The sequence below is a fragment of the Dermacentor variabilis genome, chromosome 1, assembly GCF_050947875.1.
Source record: "Dermacentor variabilis isolate Ectoservices chromosome 1, ASM5094787v1, whole genome shotgun sequence".
NCBI classification, from domain to species: domain Eukaryota; kingdom Metazoa; phylum Arthropoda; class Arachnida; order Ixodida; family Ixodidae; genus Dermacentor; species Dermacentor variabilis.
In genome coordinates this window covers 268,564,611-268,588,105 of record NC_134568.1, presented here as the reverse complement: position 1 = coordinate 268,588,105, position 23,495 = coordinate 268,564,611, and the positions used below count along the sequence as shown (strand labels likewise).

The 23,495-nt window shown below is 40.5% G+C and overlaps 1 protein-coding gene across 2 annotated transcripts in view; it reads left to right on the top strand.

Moving 5' to 3' along the window:
- LOC142564491 (GPI ethanolamine phosphate transferase 1-like) overlaps window positions 1–22,635 on the top strand; it is a 67,046-nt gene extending 44,411 nt beyond the window's left edge. For both annotated transcript variants that reach the window (XM_075675517.1, XM_075675511.1), the window contains exons 15-25: window positions 364–455; window positions 2,352–2,402; window positions 3,355–3,433; window positions 10,650–10,758; window positions 13,179–13,281; window positions 16,166–16,253; window positions 16,341–16,439; window positions 16,540–16,595; window positions 19,344–19,419; window positions 20,271–20,387; window positions 20,673–22,635. In XM_075675517.1, the coding sequence (XP_075531632.1) occupies window positions 364–455; window positions 2,352–2,402; window positions 3,355–3,433; window positions 10,650–10,758; window positions 13,179–13,281; window positions 16,166–16,253; window positions 16,341–16,439; window positions 16,540–16,595; window positions 19,344–19,419; window positions 20,271–20,387; window positions 20,673–20,852 (1,050 nt within the window). In that variant the 3' untranslated portion in view covers window positions 20,853–22,635. The remainder of the gene's footprint in view (window positions 1–363; window positions 456–2,351; window positions 2,403–3,354; window positions 3,434–10,649; window positions 10,759–13,178; window positions 13,282–16,165; window positions 16,254–16,340; window positions 16,440–16,539; window positions 16,596–19,343; window positions 19,420–20,270; window positions 20,388–20,672) is intronic.
- The last annotated feature ends 860 nt before the right edge of the window (window positions 22,636–23,495 follow it).

Sequence of the window (23,495 nt, the reverse complement as noted above, 5' to 3'; positions counted from 1 at the left end):
CTTGGCAAAATTTTTTTTATAAGGTTTTGAGCTTCAGGACCTATATTTAACGAAAAAAGAAAGAAGTAAGAAATGTTATGTCAGTACTCCTTTAAGAGCTACCAATACTGTACACCTATTAAACTTCTTAAAATCTGTAAAAAAATATCCACCCAGGAAAAAGGGATGCATGCATTCATCTGGCTTCATGCGTGCCCAGGAATTCCGCCTGTGAGACCCTTGGGTTCCTCAGGATCTAGGCTGGGAACTGCGGTGCTAGAAATACAATTTCAAGATCCTACAAATAAATATTTGCACAGTTTTTGCTAAAGAATACTTTTTGAGGAAGTGAAATTTCTGAATACGTTTTTCTTCTCCCCCTAGAAAATGAGTTGTGCATGGTTGATAGGGTGCATCGTGCTCGGAATATTTCCCCTTTTGCCTGTGATTGGCAAACAGCACAATTATACATTGGTGTGAGTATGACACTGGCTTCTTTTTATTTCACTTGGCATGCTTTCTTCTTTAATTATATGCATGTTTTCAACTATTCCATCATTTCCAACCTTCGCGAAATGCGAAGGTTGTGGGTTCGGTTCCCACCTGCGGCAAGTTGTTTTTTCATCCACTTTAATTTCCATTAATTTATCATTTCTTTATTTCATTTATTAAGCACAAGTAATTTCCCCTATGTTGTCCTTGGTGTCAGTGTTTGTTGGCTTCCTATGATATGACTAATAAAAATCGGGCCCCTCGGTTAACCCCCTTTCTTCTCGTTATTACATAACGAGGATCTCGAATCCGGCAACATTGATGCCTTCAGGTAGCATATGTGGGTTTATTGACCAGTTGCCTTCACCCTAAAAAAGATCATGTTCTCGTGACGCCTGCGGCAAAAAAGACGTTCCACGTCCGCCGCTAAGGTCTGTGAGTGGTGGCACTGGCTAACACTCCCAGGGTTCTACTAGGACACATAAATACCCAAGAAAGTGGATGGGAAAACGGCGCCGCGGTAGCTCAATTGGTAGAGCATCGCACGCGAAATGCGAAGGTTGTGGGTTCGGTTCCCACCTGCGGCAAGTTGTTTTTTCATCCACTTTAATTTCCATTAATTTATCATTTCTTTATTTCATTTATTAAGCACAAGTAATTTCCCCTATGTTGTCCTTGGTGTCAGTGTTTGTTGGCTTCCTATGATATGACTAATAAAAATCGGGCCCCTCGGTTAACCCCCTTTCTTATCATTTTATTGTGAATTATAACTGGAGCAAAGTTGTTTTGCTGATGCAAATCCCATAGCAAAAATCTTGCAATGCCAACAGACAGTGTGCCAAGGAAATCGTAGAGGAAAAAGCTACTTTTTAGTTCCAATTATAGAATGAGTTATCTGACAGGGTTGAATTTGCAAGAAGCTTCATAATCTTAAGAAGTAAAAAGAAATGTTTCTTCTGTTCTTTTCCACTCTATATATATATATATATATATATATATATATATATATATATATGTGTGTGTGTGTGTGTGTGTGTGTGTGTGTGTGTGTGTGTGTGTGTGTGTGTGTGTGTGTGTGTGTGTGTGTGTGTGTGTGTGTGTGTGTGTGTGTGTGTGTGTGTGTGTGTGTGTGTGTGTGTGTGTGTGCTTGCTCTTGTTCATTATAAATTTTACTATTTGAATAGAAATAGACTTGCCATTTCTGTGCTTTATTGTCTTTTGGCTTCGTATAGTTGTTACTAAAAATCAAGCCCCTTGGTTCCTTCAATAGGGTTTGCTGTTAGGCTGCTGGGTAGATAGAAAATAGCAACCAGAACAAAAATAATGTTAACTAATAGGACAATGAAGAGAGACAACAGCTGTTCTCAAGGTCACTTGGTTTTCATGATTCTTCTCGCTTATTCCAAAATCCTTGTGTCCTTAGTTTAACAAAAGTTAATGAGCTGGTATGCTGTGTATTGCCATCAAGGACTTGTTTGTACTTGCTGGTTCATCAAAATTTTGTTAATCTGAATTTGTCTTTAAAGTTGGCACTGTGCTTGTTGTGAAGATTTCTGATGCTAAGGCTAAATGCAAAGATATTTTGTTAATATTTCAATACATACTGTCACTGGCAGATTTTAAAAATTTACTTGAATCCCTTGTTCACGCATCATTCTCTGCTGCTTTGTGCTGTCTTGAAATGTGTGACCTTTTTTGTTATTGCCATTGTAGTTTCTTCAGGGGTAGACATAGAGACTATGTGGAAGTTTTGTGTATTGTGGTGCCCTGTTTCTTTGAAAAGCACATGGTGTTTCATAACTGTCTTTTATTTGTCCAGACACTGTTACTAAGGCAACTTTTATTTCACAATGACACATTACCTGCACTTTTGTTCTCAGGACGCTTTCTGGCTGGGTCTGCATAATTATATTTTCGTATTGTGCCAGAAGGTACGTATTCTTGTTCTAACATGTTTGCTTCCATTAAACTTTGGCCCATCAAATTCATTCTTTTTTCTTCAATCAAGGTATCCATTTCCTTAGTCATTTTTCCCCAGTTATTTGTGTAATTTTCATTAATAATAAGTCGTAGAGTTCATTTTACTAGCAGTACACTTTAATGGATGTGGAAATTACTATTAGGATACTATTACAAATGAACAGTGCACTGTAAATTTTGCTTTGCAATGGTATAGCAAAGGTATTGTGCTAGAACAAAATGCCCTGAGTTATGACTTGACCCAAACAAGATAGGTATGTGTCATAGATTTAGCTTGGGCACTACTCAAAGTTCAGTATCCCTTCACAACACAGGTACACTATGCAAAGATATTGAACAGTGTTTTAATGGCAACTTAGAAATTGTCCTGAAGATTACTGAATTAGTCTGGGTTTTTTGTTTTTCTTCCTTTCCTAATCAACAACTTTTGCAGGCGATATTATTTTCTCTGCTTTAATAGCTTGTGCGGAAACAAGAAAATAAATGTGGAGTTTATTTAAGTGAAGGTGGGCTTCATCTAAATTGGAAGAACTCTCACCACTGCACACTAAGAAGAATTTTCTCTCCTAAGCTGCAAGTAGCCAACACACGTTTCTCTATGTGACTCATAGATATAATAAAAGATATGCCGGTAGTTAAGGTGATGCAGATTTCACAAGCTGAGTGTACTGCTTTTCCTGCCACACCTTCTTGGACACCTTTCAGCCATTTCTGAGTTTCCACACATTGGTAACCCTAAACATCAGGAACTTCCAAGATTTTTCATTTGGTGCATTATGTGGCATATATAGCTATGAAACAATTGTACAAGATTTATAAATACTTTTGCCTTAAAGTTCATAAGGCAACCTTGCATTGCTGATGTCTTGAAGCTCTGCTACACTTGCTGTGTGCTTCTTTCAGGCCAGAATTGGGATTGATTAGAAATAGCAGACAAATACCAAAAGAACCACAGAGGTCTGTTATTTTGACTGCTGTGCAGGTGAGTTAAGAGCATAACTCCTTGCTTCTGTGTAGTTAGGTATATCATTTGATTAGTATTGTGCTGCATCTGCCGACATTCATCCGTAAGTCTTTAAAAACGCCACTTTAGACATCATTATGAGAAGAGCAAATTATGGTAACTGGTAGACATTATATGTTAGTGATACATTAGTGTGTCTTGGATCAGTTTTGCCCTTTGTGTCGTAGTTGGGAAGGTGCAGTAAAATCTCCCTACAGTGAATATTTCTGCATTTTTCCATGGCCAAAATACATGTACCACAAGCTAGGCACTTTCTTGTGGTTATTGCGCCATGGCAGAATTAACCCTTTCAGGCACTATGTACACAATTGTGTATGCCAAGATAGTGCATCAACAGCAAAAGCATTGATGAAAGTAATTGTATATATACTACGTCACGTACACCTTGAAGCACTTCTGATTCGAATCGTGCTCCAAATTTGAATGACATGCAAAATTTTTTGTAAAACGAGTGGAAAAGTACACTGTTGTGTATTTTTACTACGTGTGGGTATGTTGTTGTATATAGCAGGTAGACTTGTTTCATTGTTTTTCACAATTTGCGGCACCAGCCATAATTTTCAAGTGGCTCGATAGGTGCTTTTCAAGCCTGCCAGACATGAAATATGATTTCTCATACCTGATGCTCCTATACAGGGTTATCGCATGGGGTCTACATTCTGTAGACTTGGCAGAACTCGCTGAAGTATTCAAAACTTTTCTTATGGTATCTTCAACTGGTCGCCTCCATCCCCCGAAGCGGAGTCAGGCAGATCTGGCGTTCCCCGAACTCAGAGGTAGAGGGCAGACGCACAAGCCTAACGTATGACTCGCTTTTGGCGGAGGAACTGGCATATGTGAACCCACTTGAGTACTGCCAATGTCCGATGTTTTGCCTGTGAAAACCTCCCGGCACTGCCGGAAAAACTGGCAGATGCGCTGGCTGGACGAGTGTTCGTTGAGACACCAGCGTGCAGTGGCCTAGGTTGCCTAGGGAAAACAGGGGGAAGGTGGGAGACAGAAATTCAAGACGATGAGCAAAACGACAACAAGGTGAAAACGGAAACCAATCTTTCGACAAGTGAACTTGTCTTTTTCAAGGTGACATATGCTTTCCTCAGCCCAGTATACATGGGTAGGGTTCTTCTAAAGGGGAGAGGGGGTAAGGTGGGTGGGTGTGGCAGCGAGTGAAGGTGTGTTAACAGCGAGGGTGTAGAATTGAGAATAAGGAAGTGCTGCGCACAAGGCCAATGACACGGCCAACTGTCAGTCACATGTCAACGACCGTGTGTCAGGCGGCGTGTCAACGGCGTGCACAGCACCCCTCTATTACCTGCTTTGCTAGTGGTCATGGGCTATCCTATCTCTGAAAGAGATAATAGAAGAAGCGGCAGAGACCGGTGCTCATGAAAAAAATATATATATAAAAACATACTGAAATCAAATAAATAAAGAAAAGTAAAAACAAGGAAAGAAAGGCAAAAAAAGAAAGAAAGGACACTAAGCAACCAAACTAAGTGTTGTTGCCTATTGGCGGCGAGGAGTTACGGAGTCGCCATCTATCGGAAGCGCCTCGCTGGCGTAGTATGAGGGATCACGTGGCGCGCTCCTCATGGGTTTTGCTGTCAGCGCTCACTGAAAACATCACGCGCGAGCTCTCCCGGACATTTCTGTAAGTACTTTCGAAACGAGAGAAGTTTCTTACTGTCTAAATAATAATGTTGGGCAAACTGAAAGCACACAATCGTTTACAGACGCTCTCTCTTTACCGAATACGTACAGTGAACGCCACTGCGCGCAGTCGCCGCGATGGAGTCTCCCGAACCGGCTTCTTACGTGAAAGGTAGGTAAATGCTGAGAGCAAACTATCTGAAATATGTTCTTATAGTGTTTGTATAACTAAATGGAGCATAATAGAATGAAGCCTCAATGCAGCGATCGCGCAGATTCGCAGCGACCGACTGCGCGTCTGCATGCTTGTCCGCGCACTGTTTCGCTTTCTCCGCGCGCGCGTTTTCGCACCGTGCCATGAGCTTTAGGCCGCAGAATATGAGCATTTGACAGTATACAAGCAACCATTGTTGTGTGGGCGCTATCAGAGCTGTTCAAAAATAATTTCATTGTAGAGACTTCGACGCCTACGGGGACTGTGATGTGCCGTCGCGACGATTCAATCTTTTTTTTCTACTAAATTCTTTGACCTTTCAATACTATTTCTCGAGTTGCGTCGCACTGTATGTTTATCGGTGTTCTCAGCGTGCAATTCCCCGCTGCTCCTTTTTTGTAATCCAGTGCATTAATTCATAACACAAACATGACCATATGCCATGCTTTTTTTTAATGTGCTTCTTACCGCTGCCTTTCCACTCCACTGAACTTGCCAGTATCTATAGCATCGACAAATTCATAGACCAAACCGTCATGACATTAGTCGGGCAGCGGACTCGGGCGAGCGTCTCAGTGCGCGTTTTCAGAACATCGCAGACCGGGCGCCGTAGCCGAAATCTTCCTCGCGTCTGTGCTTGCTGCATACCCGAGCTGTAGCCGATGACTGTTTGCCGGTTTTATGTTTCGCGAGCCAAGCTTCATTCAGCTTCTTGTCCTGCGGCTACGTGTGAATAAGGCTGACACCGTGCTCCGTCGCGTGCGTCCGGCATTGCGGCACCGAGCAGTAGCCTACCATGTTGTGCGCCTTCAAAGGCAGCCACTACCTGTTGTAGTGCTTTGAAGCGTTGTAATGGACACTCGAAGCGGGAAAATCTCGCCACTAAATGAGGACCGCAGCGTACGAGGGAATTTAAACTCGTTTTCAGCTCGCTTCGGCGCGCCCGAAGCAGCCGACGCGGCCGCTATGCCCACGTGATCCCTCTTAGCACGTCACGCCGACGGTGGCGCCAGCTTTTCCAGTGGTGGAGCTCGAGGCCAATAGCTTGAAATTTAGCATAGCGAATAGATTCTAAAGTACCCTTTGAAACTTTAGAATCTATTCACTATGCTATATTGGAAGCTATAGACAACAACGCTTAGTTTGGTTGCTTAGTGTCCCCCCTTTTGTATCTTTTTTCTTTTTCTTTTCTATCTTTTATCTTTTTTTTCTTTGGGTTTCTTTCCGTTTTTACCTTTTATTTATTTATTTACTGATTTATTTATTTGTTTATTTATTCCATTTCAGTATTTATATATATATCATCATCATCATCAGCCTGTTTTATGTCCACTGCAGCACGAAGGCCTCTCCCTGCGATCTCCAATTACCCCTGTTTTGCACCAACCGATTCCAACTAGCGCCCTCAAATTTCCTAATTTCATCGCTCCACCTAGTCTTTTGTCATCCTCGATTGCATTTTCCTTCTCTTGGTACCCATTCTGTAACCCTAATGGTCCAATGGCTATCTAACCGGCACATTACATGACCTGCCCAGCTCCATTTTTTCCCTCTTGATGTCAATTAGAATATTGTCTAAACCTGTTTGCTCTCTGATCCAAACCGCTCTCTTTCTGTCTCTTAACGTTATGCCTCGCAATCTTCGTTCCATTGCTCTTTGCGCGGTCCTTATCTTGTTCTCAAGCTTCTTTTTCAGTCTTCAAGTCTCTGCCCCATATGTCAGCACTGGTAAAATGCACTGATTGTACACCTTCCTTTTCAATGATAATGGTAAGCTTCCAGTCAGGAGCTGGCAATGTCTGCCATATGCGATCCAACCCATTTTTATTCTGTGAATTTTCTTCTCATGATCAGGGTTCCCTGTGATTAATTGAACTAGGTAAACATACTCCTTCATAGACTCTAGAGGCCATCTTGCAATCTTGAACTCTTGTTCCTTTGCCTGGCTATTTGTCATTATCTTTGTCTTCTGCATATTAATCTTCGACCCCACTCTTACACTCTCTCTGTTAAGATCCTCAATCGTTTATTGTAGCTCATCTGCATTGTTGCTGAATAGAACAATGTCATCGGCAAACCGAAGGTTGCTGAGATATTCGCCGTCAATCTTTACTCCTAAGCCTTCCCAGTTTAATAGCTTGAATACTTCTAAGCACGCAGTGAATAGCATTGGAGAGATTGTGTCTCCCTGTCTGACCCCTTTCTTTATAGGGATCTTCCTGCTTTTCTTGTGTAGAATTAAGGTAGCTGTAGAACCTCTGTAGATATTTTCCAAGGTATTTACGTAAGCGTCGTGTACTCCTTGATTACGTAATGCCTCTATGACTGCTGGCATCTCTACTGAATCAAATGGCTTTTTGTGATCTATGAAAGCCATATAGAGAGGCTTATTGTACTCTGTGGATTTCTCCATAACCTGATTGATGACATGGATGTGATCCATTGTAGAGTATCACTTCCTGATGCCAGCCTGTTCCCTTGGTTGACTAAAGTCTAGTGTTGCCCTTATTCTATCGGAGATTATTTTGGTAAATATTTTATATAATATAATACTGGGAGTAAGCTGATGGGCCTATAATTTTTCAAATATATATATATACACATATATATATATATATATATATTTTTTTTTTTGCCCACAAGCATCGGTTTCTGCTGCTCCTTCTATTATCTCTTTCAGAGACAGGATATCCCACGTCACCAGCAAAGCAGGTAATAGAGCGCAGCACTCCTTTATTATCTTGTGCACACCCTCGCTGTTAACATACCTTTACTTGTTGCCGCACCCACCCACCTTACGCCCTCTCTGCTTTAGAAGAACCCTACCTATGCATACTGTGCCAAGGAAAGCATATGTTGCCTTGAAAAAGAGAAGTCCACTTGTCGATACGTTGGCTCCCACTTTCACCTTGTCCTCGTTTTGCTCATCGTCTAGGTTGCCTAGGTTACAGTTGACCGTCACCAACAGCGGCGACCCTATGTTGTGAAGACGTGGCAAGGAACACTCTGAATCTCGACAGCTGCTCCGACGACAGGGCTCAGAGGGCCTCAGAGCGCTTAAAGATGGAGAAACTCGCGAGAGCAGTTTAGAGCACTCTGAAACGGCCAGCCAAAGATGACAGTTTATTCTGCAGCTGTATGCTTCGTATGACTCTGCTGATGTAAGAAATATGGTGAAAGTAAATTTTCAATGAACTGAATTAATTGGCGCCTGAAGGGGTTAATGTTTTCTCTAATCATGCTGTGGTTATTAGCCAAATTTTCTGACATTGTGACAAGTTGTCTACAACAAAGGATTTTGTGCTTTTGTTCATTCTACAGCCACACTTATTGGCGGCAACTGGATCACTGACTGTAACTGATACATGATTAGTTGTATAGTAACCATTACTAGTGTTTATTCCGGGTGACATTCGTCCTTGAGCATTCATCAGGAGGTGGGTGACCTGTATGATGTGGGCAAACTGTTAAATAATGTTGAGATTAGCCCTCAGGACAGGCATATAACAAAGTGTTTCTTTTAAAAAGTTCATATGGGAAGGAGGGGATGTTAGCATTGACTGCACCAAATAAGAAATTGTATCCTACATCATCAAAATTGAATCTTCAAAACAGTCTTGAACATTGCGTGCAATTAGCAGAGCCACCCTACTAGAGCTTCAAGTGTGCCAATAATGTGCAAGATCAATAAAAAATCTTAAATGATGTTAGCTCAAATTCTCAATAGCTAGTTCATATTCACTCAGTTTTGTGTCGTCAGCATCATTATCATCATGTTTATTTTGTCTCCACTGCAGGATGATGGTTTCCCCAGTGATCTCAAATTACCCCTGTCTTGCATCAGCTGGTCCCATCCTGTACCTGCACCCTTCCTTATATTGTCATAATTGTCTTCCTTCTTCAATTGCATTTTTCTTCCCTTGGCATCACTTCTGTTACTCTAATAGATCACTGGTTGTCTGCTCTGCATATTTCATAACCTGCCCAACTCCATTTCTTCCTCGTAATGTCAACTAAAATATTAGCTATACCCATTTGCTCTCTGAGTCATGCTACCACGTTCCTGTCTGTTAGCTAAACCGATCATATTCTGTTCCATCGTTTATTGCGCAGTCCTTAGCTTCTCTAACTACCTTGTTATCCTCAAAGTTTCAGCCTCATTGGTTACTACTGGTATAATGCAGTGGTTATACACCTTTCTTTTCGAGAGTAACAATAAGCTGCCCATCATAAATTGGGAGCACCTGCCATTGCTTAACTTTGACAGTCAAGTTCTGCTATAATTTGTTTTAAGTCATCCCCAGCATTGCTCAACAGGACGAGGTAATCCAAAAAACATTTTGTGTGAGTGGTTCCAAACGTAGTTCAATCTAAAATGTTTACATTTCTTTGTACTGCCATGCAGTGCAGTCATCATATCTTGCATTATGTGCAGGTACAAGCTTTGAGACCTCTTTGTTAAACTGCCTGATAGCATATGGCTGCTGTAGTGGCAGTGCATTAGCAATGCTATTTTACTAGGTATTGTTTACTGTTTACTGTCGTGAGCAACATGAGCGGGAACATGCTAACACGTGGCAAATAGCCTCAAAACTGAGTTGGATTGATACGTGGATGGCGCTATAAAAAACAGAGGGGAAAAGGGGGTGCTCTTCTGCTAACTGTGCTGGCATCCCCACCGTGCCTATATTAGTTGAAAGGCAGCTTACAGCATTTCATTGGCTGCCGATAGCTGATAAGACAGTTACGTGCATAGTGACTTACAGCGAGTCACTTTTTTTTTTTTCAGTCATGCTATTTTTTTTTTTAGAGCACAGCTCTTAGGCACCTGTTCCTGCATTTAGCGTAAGGTATCTTCATGTATACCCCCATAGTACCTCGTGTATATCTTATGGAGCACACAGTGTCGTGTGTTCCAGACAGACGGACAGATTTCCCAGGGAAGTAGTTTTCGAATGCTTGCGCTTCAAAACAGCGTTGCTGTTTGCCACACTTCCGTGCACAAATTTATCAGTAACTGCAATATCAAACAGCTTTATCAATGTGCACATCCGATGCAAAGTAAGAGATGCATAGTGAGAATGCCAACAGTTGTTAGAACAGCATCCTCCTTTCCACTTTGTATCCGACTGTGGCCGCTACATATCGCCCATAGCAGGGTTCAAGGCTATCTGACATGCGCTCCTGTGTTCCCACTCATATTGCTCTTGACAGTACTTAAATAATGTATTAAGCAACAACTTTCAATATTACCAGTTCTTTCAAGAAGCAATATTGAACCCTGTAAAGTAGACTCTTTTTCTCTTTCAGATTGTGTTAATTTGGGTGGCCATTGCGATTGTGAGAAGCACTGCAGACAGCATTGAGCGCAAAGAGGGACTCCCATTATTCAACCAAATACTGTCATGGCTTCTGCTGAGTATGTGAATGGTTTTACAGCCATGTGGGTATATGTTATGTGAAAAGCAGTTGTATTGATAAACAAGTTGTAAAAACCATATGGATGGCATCATGCACATGAATGTGCATGCCTAACTGCTGCTTCAAATTTTTAAGACAAGAATTCCTAGTGCAGTACTGTGGATATTAAGGACAGGCTGAGTGACCTAGAATAGGCATCCGAGGCATCATGTGAGGCCTGTGGCAGTGGGCTGTAGCTCATTGTGTTGTTAAGTGTTCGAAGTATTTAAGTGATGTATGCTTTGATGGGACTTATTATTGCAGCTAAAGCATTTTATTTTGTGCTGGCAGTTTCAATCAAGTTTTGAATAGAAACAAAGTTCTCTATGCAGATGCCGCAAACTCTATATTGTCACCGCTCATATCAATATGAGTAATAAGCAGTCATTATTCATTGTATATTGCCAGATCTGCCACTTAACTGAGATTGGCTTACAGACCTATTAGATATCAGACACATTTCAGTTAGTTAATTAGAACAGCATTCCAATGAAAACAGCATCACACGAAGGAAGAACCCATACAGGACAAAGGCACTGTACTCACAACTCAAAAGTTAAAGCAGAAGTGCAATGGGTGCATGTACAAAATATGAAACTGCGAACACACAGCCCATTACTCCGTGTGCAGACTAGAATTTTCTAGCTTGTATATTTGCAGTATGCTGGGGTATCCTTTGTGTGTTGCCATCTTCATTACACTTGTGGCATAACGAATATTAACCACTTTGCCAAGTTTACGCCTTGTTTCAATTTGTAGTGGGTTACCTTGATAACCTAGTTAGCGTATCGTTTCATGTATGTTGCCCTTCACATAAAAAAAGAAAAGCCATGATATCCTAAGCACCATTTGCAGCTGTCATTTGCATGCATACAATGACAGTGCTACCCCCTTAGGCACGCTACAGATGAACAAAACGTGCTAGTATTACTCTCTTTGTAGAAATTTCTGGTAGTATAGTAGGTGGTAGAATTACTGGTAGCTTGGTAGTATTGCTGGCTTGGCACAAGAAAGGCAGGACACTCAGGCAGTCAGAGACCTGTAGCCTTCATTTATTCATACCGCTAGCTTCTAACATGTATTATTTCACTTGCCTTTTTCTTGTGTTTTCCATTACTATTAGTTCAGATGTTTTAATTTTTATGTGTTTGAGCTGTATGCCCTTAGTGTGCATTGTTCCCCCATACACTGTGTCTCTCGAGGCCTGCAAGGTATTTTTAAATAAATAAACAAATAAATCTACACTGGTGCCAGTTACTACATTCATGCTAGCAATTTGCTTGGTTGCAGTATGCTGCATATCTAAAAATCCTTAGTGATCTGTGATACAATGACTTCCACAGATCAATCATCAGTGTCAGGAACCATAGTAAAGAATGAGCTTGCAGCATTATGGGGAACCAACGGCTAGGCTTTTTACAGCAGCCACCACCAAAAGTAGGCATTTTCTCTCTTCTGCACTACCAGGTTGGGCCATCAATAAAATTTATCCGCCCACAACACAGTTGAGCACTTTGTTCTCAAAGTGCATAGTCCAGAATTTGCACCAACTTTCTAAAAATGTATCCACCTTTCTGTTTGGTGCTCCCCAAAAAAAGAAAAACAAGAAATGTGCTATGGGAGTGACAACTGCTTCTGGTGCGATTTGATCATTCATACTGTATGAGGATGTGGTAAAAGCTACGGAACTGGATGGGAAAACAGTGCCGTGGTAGCTCAATTGGTAGAGCATCGCATGCAAAACGCAAAGCTTGTGGGTTCGGTTTCCACCTGCAGCAAGTTATTTTTTCATCCACTTTAATTACCATTAATTTATCGTTTCTTTATTTCATTTATTAAGCACAAGTAATTTCCCCCATGTTGTCCTTGGTGTCAGTATTGTTGGCTTCTTATGATAGGACTGTTAGTAGGGCACACATAGAGACGCTTAGAGATGATAGCGGAACTAGTAATTAAAGTTTATTGCATTTCATGTGTTCATGTAAGTAGGTATATCATAAAGAAGTTCACTATCTTTTTGCTGCTTTTAGGAAATATAAATTATTTGGGCGACAAAATAACACATAATGTAACACATAAAGCTTTATAGCATTTCATCTGTTTCTCTGCATTGTTGTTACTACATGAAGAAATATGCTTCTCAAACTTAGTGGTAACCTAGAGAACATCACATAGTTTTGCGATGATGTACAGTTGCTAACTGTGCTCCCGTATCTATAGTAAAAATTCAGCTTGTAGAGCAGTGCTTCTTCTCTCACTACTCCACGTTGTCCAAGTTTCTTTGTGCACTGATTATGTTGGGTAGGTATCAGTAGAAACCGCTGTTCTTGTTTGCAAATATTAAACTACTCTCCTCACTTCTGCTTGTCTATCTTGCAGTTTTTTCCCCAGTATTGTGCCTCTTCTCAACTACAAGTCTCTTGAACCGGCTGCAAAACCTAACTTTGTCATTGCTGGTTCCATTTCTTCTGATGTGCATCTTGTATCCTTTATTTATAGAGCATTGAGGCTGGTGCGTAGTGCATTCAGGAAAGGTTATGCAAATGAGCGTGGCTGGCTTATACAGTGGGCACCTCCTAACATGAAACTGTTAAAGTTGAATTTTTCAGGTATGAAGAAGTGTGAAAATGTTATTGGTTTCCCATATTCCAAATGGAAAAAATATCCAATTAACATGAAACGCTAATTTGGTTAAGCTGAACTTCCGCAGCTGCCACTGATGTCTGCTATCTGGTGCAGCAAGAGACCTGGATCAGCACTCTTGGAGGAGATGACTCTGACAGCTACACGAGTTTCAGTGGACATAAACAATTACACCAGTGTCAAAGATGATGTGGAAGCTTCTAGAACTGATACCATAGAAACAATAATTGAGGAGGTCCTTGAGGTGCCTGTGCAGGCTGGTAATTATAGTGATGACAGAGCCCAAGAGCCACAAGAACCTCCCGCATCCACACGTAGTGCAGTATTAATACCCTAAATACTTCAGTGCATTTCCTCATCACGACAGCTCTGAAGAAAGTTGAGCAAGCTAGGTGAAATGTTAGCTTTTGTAACATTGCACAGATTTTCACTGCATGAGCAAACAACGATTCTTCCAATAGTTTGAGTAACATTCCATAAAACAATACCTTCTATCAAATCCAAGAAATGTCGGTTTTTATGTCTGTCCTTTGTCTTTTGTATTATATCGTCGATATAAGGTTGTTGCAACTCGAGGTAGCGTTTAGGCCAGGAATCCTAAAGGCACAGGGATGAGTACTTCCAAGAGTAGGAGCGAAAGAAAAGGGGTTTCTGTTACATTATTTACACTGGCTCCAGATATGTAAGCTCACTTCATGAGAACCACTTCATATGTCTGAGCTCACTGCATGTTTGAGCACATATGAGAACACGTCAGGACACAAGTCTGCAGATGTCGGGACATACTACTGCAGCAAAGGTGTCCGCTTTTAAAACAGTTCATTTCCCTAGGTGACTAGACAGTGAAATCTGATTACTATGTCTCGGCCAATCACAATCGTCGAATCGTTTGCAAAATCCCTCCCATGACGTTGCACCGTTCCGCCGGACTCTGCTTCCAACGTTGCACGATCTCCCCCGCATTTGAGGCAACCACATGGCAATCTGGGAATCTGACGTCGACGCCGTTCCCAAGGAAGACATTGACCCCTTGCATCAATTAGTGGGCTCTGCATGACGGTCAGCTTGCAGCGACCTGGGAAGCCTGGCCTTCACGGTGGCTACCGCGTCTACAGAATCCGGTGGTCATTCTCATTGTAAAGGGAGCTTCTTTGTTGACCCGTCAACAGTTAGTGGCAGGGCTGCATTGACATCTGAGCTGGCACTGATGGAGGAGGCTGCCTCATGGGAAGCACCTAAGGAATGCCCTTTTCTGTTTCGAGACATGACAGGGTGCACCAGTGATATATTTCGAATTTCGTGAATCACTGTTAAGACGAACAGATTTTGGCAGTCCCTTTGGGTTCGTCCTAATGGAAGTCTTGTGCACATTAATCAATTCATTTTAAAGTGGCAACACTTTTGTTCTTGTCACCTTGTCATTTACTTCGTTTCTTACTGCGAACAGTAGTTATGAGGCTAGGAAATGGGCCATGCATGTTTGTTCATGCATTTGTTTCTTCATTTGTCCCGCTTTGGTTCAGGCATGCGGAATGTGACATAAAAAATAATTTATATAAATCAACCTGGGATCAAAATAGTGATTATGCAGCTTCAAGCCAATCATTACAATCACTAAATCACGGCAGCTTTGCGCAAGTGAACAGATAACGGTCGCATTGTATGCTGACAGATGCTAATAATTTTCGATCAGACTCATCTCATGCTCTACATCATAGAATTGATTGAGATGCAATGCATGAAATGTTGGTGCATGTGCGTTGTGGTGTGCTCTTCCTTTGCTCCACTTTCATTTGTATACATCCTTTCTGCTCATTGTTTCTGCAGTATTTGCTGTGTAATGAAGCAAATATGCAAAAGAAATGTGTGAAGAAATGTGCTACCTCAAAAGGGCTCTAACTGGGTGTGTTTTGAATGTGCTGCTTGCCATTGGATGATACTGCAGATAATGCTCTTCTGCTTCTGCTTACAAGCCGTATGCTTCTTCAGATTGTGGGGGAGCCTCTTGGCGTTGTCTATACTACTTCTTGGAATTCTTCAGGTGGCACTGAGTATCTCAGTACTGGGGTGTTCTTTTCAAGGTCACATGGAATTCTCTAAACATATTAAGTAGTTGGGGTGCTCATAGTTGCCATTCTCAGTAATTTAGAAGAGAATCAGAATCAAAGTCTGAAGATATGTTTTTTTCATGTACCTATGAGAAAATAGCTTTTATAGTTGTCTCATGCTGCACATTACATGGGGAAAAAAAACGAAGAAACGACATGGAGGTACAAAAGTGCGAATTACGAGCTGTTTTATTGACTCTGAATGGGCACCAACTAGCTCCGTTTCTTCCATTGCTCAATGAGAATGTAGCTTATGCCTCATAGCAGAGCTGGGCAGTATTTGTAGAAAGCACTTATCAAACTCCCCAACTTATGCCTATTCGTTTAAATATGCTGTTGCTGCAACTTTGTCACTACCCTTCAATTTCTTAATCCAGCTATTGTCATCCAATTTGATGCTTTTGCCAGTGTCAGCCAATTGAAGGCTATTGTTGATTTCACATATATGTAATGTTGGTGATGCAGCATTCTTGCACTGTAATCATGCTTGTGTTTGCTTATGTGTTCTTGTATATGCTTTAAATGGCTGTTCTTGTAAAAACTTCGTGCTCTATTTTGTTAGTATATATTTGCATTGAATTCATTGCGCAACTATAGACCTTGATTTTACAACAGCTACGAAAGCCTGTTCCTTATGGCGTTATGCTTTGTGATGTTCCTCTGGATCTGTATTGAACATCAGCTTTCAGGTTCTACACTGAGGGTATGTATATTGACAACAAATCACTCATAATTAAAAGTATTCATCTGGAAAAAAAAATTATTTACCTCCTTGCTCTCATTTTTGCAGCTACAAGACATGACTTTTGAGTCTCAAGATGCTTTGTCACAAACAAAGGCTGTGACATATCACATACGGATTGATGATATCAGAAAGGCCTACTTCTTTGTATCCTTTTGTGTAGCCGAGTAGAATGTCTTGCTTCTGTTACTTTGATTTGATTGCTTTGATACTTGTACCCCCTGTTAAACACTGAACTATCATCCAGATTTTCTTTATGCTTGTTGCATTCTATGGCACTGGAAATATCGCCAGTCTTAACAGGTGAGTTCCTAATCAGCTTGACTATAGCAGGGTTTTAGGATCAGTGGCAGTTGTACAGCATAAAATGTGATGACGTGGTTCCATATAAGCTCATGTATGAGTTATGTGAGGATCAAGGTGCCTTCCTGCATGTGTTCACAGCTATTTCAAGCTAGGTCTCCAGCAACCACCAAGCAGGTGGGGTAAACATGGCTAGGGCACCACAGCTATTTGCATTGAGCTTGGCAAATGGGTGTCAACGCATGCGAGCTGAGGATTATACGCGGAAGCACCTTGATCTGCACACGTAATGGGATATAGGGCATATGATGCTCCTAGATTTATGGAAGACTTCTGTGGCTGTACACCAAGACAAAGAATAAAAAGAAACAAAAGAATCTTAAAGGGAGCGTGTAAGAGTACATCATACTTTATTAAATGGGATTGAGATGCTGTTATTGATGGCACTAACTTTTCACCATCTGAACCAACTTTATTGCCACTGTTCAGTAGCTCAGCTTGCAACACTCCAGAACTTGAAAGCTTGCTGAAATTCCTGTGCTCTGCTTTTAATTTTAAAACAGGAAAGCAAGTTGTTTTGAAATTTCCTCATTTCCCGCAGAGAAGGTCTCCTTTGCGTGTGGTGGAAAAAATGGGTATAAATAGTCATGTGTCCATACCTTTTTGAGACTACTAGTAATACCGTACATACTGACTGCACTCATGTAAGAGTCATACCCGCAACTTGGCAGCCAAAAATTGGAAGAAAAAAAAAACAGAAGTGGAAAAAAGAATTTGAAGACACCGACCGGACAACTGAAGAGAGTGTCGCTGCAGCCTGTGTGCATTCTCTTGGATTCTGATTATGTAGCTTTCGCTGTCTGTGGACATCATTGCAAAAAGCTTTGATGTTACAGCTATATCTAACGCCACACAGGGAACTGAGGATAAGTGTAATTATGAGTGTGCTGCCAAGACGAACCTCCGTTCACAGCGACAGCAGTGAGCACTACACGAGCACCAGCTTTGTGGTGTGCACACTTGAACTCGCAAATGCAGTATGGATACAAAAGCGCTCACTCTTTTTGCACAGAGGAATCACTGGTATTACGCACGGCCAGAAAAATTGGACCAAGATGCCCCCCCCCCCCCCATGCACCTCGTCAAGATTACAAAAAAAAAAAAAAGAAGAAGTGCAGCTCTGAAGCGCTTACACTAGTATATACAATGTCTTCCTTTGTTATTATAGAGCTGTCCTCTTGTATTATAAGTGCTTTTGCACTCTAGATTGAGTACTCGTTGCCATGATCCCAAGGCTAAAACTGAAAGCTGGCTTTGAATTTGCATCAAAGGAGGTTTACACAAGGAAATCAATAATTGGCTGAATAGAGCCTATAGAAGTCACGGACAAGAATCAACACTTTATTGGACACCTAACTGGAGAAAGGAGCAGCACAGTTGGATGGGTTGCAGATGCACTCAGCATAATAAACAACAAGGCTCATGTTACCACCTGCAGGAGGCCATCTGCAAGTAGGGAGAATTAAGAAGCACTCACTTTATCCAGCTTTATCATTAAAATGTAAACCCACATGTAGTTTCATTGTTCACAAAACTGCCGTGTGACTGGCTGCTCGAGCCATTTTACGTGTATTCGTGGGCTTCTTTCACGCTTGGAAAAGCACTTTTATGTAGCACGTATTGAGGAACAGAAAGCTGTATCGAGAGTTCCTTATGTTGCTCTAAAATTCTCACATTGACACTTTTCATCTAATTGTTATATTTGAGAACCTGATTAATTAATTAACACTAATTCTCCAATTAGGTGTAATGAAGAAATACTTTAAGTATCCCGAAGCGACAGCATACAGCATTACGTTTGTTCTGTCCAGCTACGTGGCACTCGCATATTGTTAAACTCTGGCCAAAGTTAGCCGGGACACCCTGTATATGAGTTACTATTCAAGCATGGGTGTGAGAAATATGAGAGGGAACACCGAATTCGCTTTTAAGCAAGGATTACTTGTGATGTGTGGATTTAAACTTGACCATGTGACATGCAACAAGTAATTGTCAAACCTTTAGTCTTATTGAGCACTATTATGTGGTGCATGTTTGTTTAGCCACTAGGACATCTTGAAAGTTTCAATTTGGTCGTCGAGAGGGTACATGAATGAAGTTACTGCAGCTTTTAGGTAAATAAATAAGCCAAAAGGCATAAACCTGAAGTTCTCCAAACTGTATTTGCTATATGAGCTCATCAGTGTACTATCTTATATGCTTTGAATGCTGTACTAATTGTGTTCACTGGTGGCCTCATGTAGAAGAAACTTCAGTCTATAATTGGTAAATGTTTCTTATTGTGTTGTTCATTATAAAGTCATGTGGAAGCATTGCATTTTTGTCTACCTTTGTACTGGTTGTAACAGTTTGCTGATATGTCATAATGGAGGCACAAAACCAGTGATATTTTTAATTTGAGTTTGAGTGTACAATGCAGTTAAATTTTCAACCGTAGATTTTTCTCATAGAAGTTAATTAAATTAATTTCTTTTGATGCACATATTTATATGCAATGAACAGGACATGAACAGTATGTGCCTTTTATGTAGGTGCCTTTTATGTAGGTGCTCTTTGTTATTATTCATGTCAAATTTATCTCCTTTGCTGTGTGTGCAGGTGTGTTTAGTATATAACTTAGCCATGGCATAGTTTCACATATAAAATGCACCTTTATTGCTGCTTTTACATAGATTTCTTTCGTTACAGCTTTTCCATCTCAAGCTTCTACTGTTTCATGACAGTATTTCGACCATTTACAATGGCTGCCATCTTGCTCATCAAGGTTCTATGAATTTTCTTTCTCAGAAGCAGTATCATTGTTGTGCTATTAGGTTTTTTTTTTATACAGGTACTGTCTGTTTTCAAAACTTCTGCAATGTATACAAAACAACTTAGAAAATCTCACTAATAACAGATCACCACAATTTCTCAATATAGCCATTACGCCAAGTATGGCCATGGTCTTGGCCACAATATTGCACTAAGGTTGCAGTGTTTCAAACAGGGAGGCCAAGGCACCATTGCTACAGTTCACCCAACCACTGAGTGACTGCTCTTTTGTGAAAAGCAAATAGTTTCCAACCAATTTTTTGGATGACTGCTTCTTTGGGCGTGCTTCTTGACTGTCATTCACATTTCTTGGTGGCACTGACATGCACAGAAGGAGGTGTATAGCCATTGTACAAAGGTTACCTAAATTACAGGCTACCCATGACGCTCCATCTAATTTTTGGTCGTAGTTCATGCATGCCACTTCACTAAAGTAGCTGCCATGTGCCATTTTGTTTGCTGGCAAGCCAAAGCACTGTGATTTTATGTATGTAAACTGAGCACCAAACACACCAAGCTGTAACTTTGGATATTTGACTCTGACTGCCACAAGAATGTCATTTTATATCAACTATCTATTTCCTGCGATCATTAGGTTCCCATATTCAAACACTAGGGGCAGAAAACCTGAAATTGCGCTGCCCTAGACAGCCACGTTTTACTGCCTTGAAATCCTGCTGTAGTCCTTTCTGATTAGTCTCCTGAGGAAATAGTGAGCCAATGAAGGGAAATGTGTCATTTTTTTGGCCAGGATCCTATTTCTTGAACAATTCTTTAATCTATGTTTTTTTCCCCTCTGTACAGGTTTTGATCCCATTACTTATAGTGAGCTGTGCATTTCGGGCCCTTCTACAGTCAATTAAGGTATCGAACACGGCTCTCTTCCTTCTAGTCGTCGTCTTGTCAGACTTCACAGCATTGGTAAGCACTGTTAGTACGCTCTCATTTCTTCTTTGCAAACAACATAGTGTGCCCGTGTTTTCAATGAAAGGCTGTTGGTAGCAAATATTTTAAGCTTTCTAGTTTGGTTTTTATCACTGCATGCCTTGTTGCCAAGTGAACATTTGTTGCCTTGTGGTGATAGCATAAGGCATTGTTGTAAGACTTTGCCTTTGTTAATGGACTGGCCTTGTGTCCTTCATATTATGCTACTGCCAATAGCATGCCACTGCATCTTTTTATTCTCTGTATTCTTTTTTTTTTCAGCACTTCTTTTTTCTTATCAAAGACAGTGGCAGTTGGCTTGACATTGGCATGTCAATCAGCCATTATCTGCTTGCCATGGGAATGATCATCTTCACAGCAGTGTTTCATGGCCTTGCCTGGTTTATGACCACATTCTCACTGGAGTGCTCTGGACATGAGTTAAAGCGTCATCTTTTGTGACATATTCCAAGCTTAGTATTTTACAAGCACTTTGGCTCTGTCACTTATGGCCAAGAAGTTTGATATTACCGCCTCACATTCCTTAAAGCAGCCGTATTCAATCTCTGTAGTATACTATAGTTATTGGTGAAATTTCAGTTGTTTAGGATAGCTAGTTATTGACACATTTTTTAAGTTACTTAAACTGCCTCCTGTACTGGTGAAGTCTGTTTTCTCTATGTTTATTACATTGCATTATAAATAGTGTTGACCATGTAGTCTTTTATTTATTCATACTTGAACCTCAGTGCAAGTTCATTCACATTGGGCACTCATCATCTGTGAGCAAGAGTATTTTTGAACCTTTGTTTACTGCATATATTTTCTGTCTTGGCCAATTTGATGCCAAGAAAATAAAAAGCACAATTTCTTTTGATCTCATTTCATGTCACTCACATCTACCATTAATTTTGCAGAGCCATAGGACATAAACTGTAAGGCTTGTTTCGTACCAATCTAATAGATTCTGCCTTAGAACTGGTCTCATTAAGTCTTGTACATTTTTTCAGATACTTGTCCCAAAATCATATAAATTAGTCTGAGTATTAAATGAACTGGTTCCAGAGGACACCTCTGTCATTCATTTGTGGGGCTGGTGCTTCTTTTCACTTAGTTGCAAGTCATTTGCTGCATTAGATGGTAAAGATATATGGCACGGAAGAGGTTGTACTGTGTTGTGGCTGAGCACTGTGATAGGTTGCTGATACTCATTGCAGTGCTGTAACACTGTAAAACTCTTCATGACTGATTACGATGTGAAATCCTGGAACCAAGATGCCCCTTTGGCAAAGGCTAATTCAAAACTTAGCGGTCCATCAACTGTCACATGCCTGCCTACCAGTTTTGTGCTCATTGTATTATATTAAAGGGTTTTACTAAATAAATTAGCTTAACACACTACTTTATACAAGGGGCTAATGGCAGCTACACCGCCTCTGAAGACTATCTTATTTTTAATGGACCACTAAGCGTATGCATGAGACCTTCCTGTTCATTTGATAAAATATGAGACTGTGCATGATATTGAAGCTTAAGGGGTCACCTAATGTTCACAATAATCATTGTACAAGTTAAAATATTTGTTACTGCTTGTATTCCTGAGTGAAAAGACAGTATGTTTATAACAGCACCTTCTGTGCTAAAATTTTTTTTTTTTAAAAGCAGTTCAAGACATTCTATTCTGCACCAATAGTACATTATTGGCTGTGTTATTAAACTGTAGCAATATTCTGTGAATGATTCTACTGTTTGGTGTGCATATTCAATGCACTATATTTTTCTGAAACGAAATCCTTGAGATTTTGTGCTAAACTTTAGCTTTTCCCAGTGCCTCTAAGAGAGCAAGTTTATAGCTTTAAAGTAAAGGATCTGTGTCAAAGGACTTGGAAGGTATGAGTCATAATAAGTGCTCCAGTTTAAACGTGTATTGATGGAAACATGCCAAAGATATGTGTTAGAGGTTTGCAAACAAATTGAATTGTGAGTATCCAATGCAAAGCATGAATCAGTAATGCAGTGTTTGTGATGTACTCGTATTGTGCCAAATCCACTGTACTGGGAAATGGTGTTTATATTTACACTGCCCTTTTTACACCTTAGAAGCGCACAAACTATAGAATAAATCAAATGTTTAAATAAAGCATTACAACGATGGATAGAAATCTATGCACATTGTTCATAAGTGGATAGTGTTCTTAAACTGCCACTATCTCGTTCTTTTAAATAAACATTTTTTACGCACATGTGTCCTCTCCATTGGCAGCTAAAAGTGTAATGTTGTTAAAGGGAGTTGGATGCATCATGAAATCCAAATTTGTTGCTTATTAATGCCCTTAGCCGGTGATCAAGTTCTGCATTTGAAGTTTTGCTTTCTGGAAGACGCCTCTAGTACACTGTACTCAAGTGGTGAGTGTAGTATTTACCATAATGAGTCTCATTGTAAATGGCGGTAGTGCTGTGGTAAGATTGGGTGTCGAACTGACACCATTTACAAAATAAAATCACACATTTCTCACTGCTTGCATTACCATTGGACATAGTCTTCTGGCGGCTCAAAGGTACAAGTTGCTGTATCTGTTATTGTCGGTGCTTCATTATTCTTGGTTAACTCTAACTCCCATCCTCCTGAAAAAAGAAAAAGGTTACATTCTTGCAAACTTTTCTTCAGCCATACTGTTGCACAATATATTCTGATGATAATCAAATGTGGTATTTTGAAAAATAAGAAGACTCTTCCACAGCACATGTGCAAGTTTCAGATGTAATTATAGCAAGAGATGATAACATAAGGAATGTAATGCACCAAATAATTTAACTGCTAAAATTCAACTCCACAATGCAAAATGACGTCAACTTGTCTCTGCCAAGCAAAGCATGGACACCTAGTTAGTAGAGTTTTTTGGCAGTATTGTTAAAACTGCAAGGATTAATGCATCTTGGGCTTGGGATGTGAAGGGTTCACAAGAAAACAAAAGTATGGCAGCTGCAACTTTCTCTTTAGAGCGAAGCTTGCATTGCCTCTTCCCCTGGATTTGGTGTTCCTCATCGTTTCCTCACCGGATATATTTATGGATATATATAGACAACTTGGGTCACTGGGTGTCT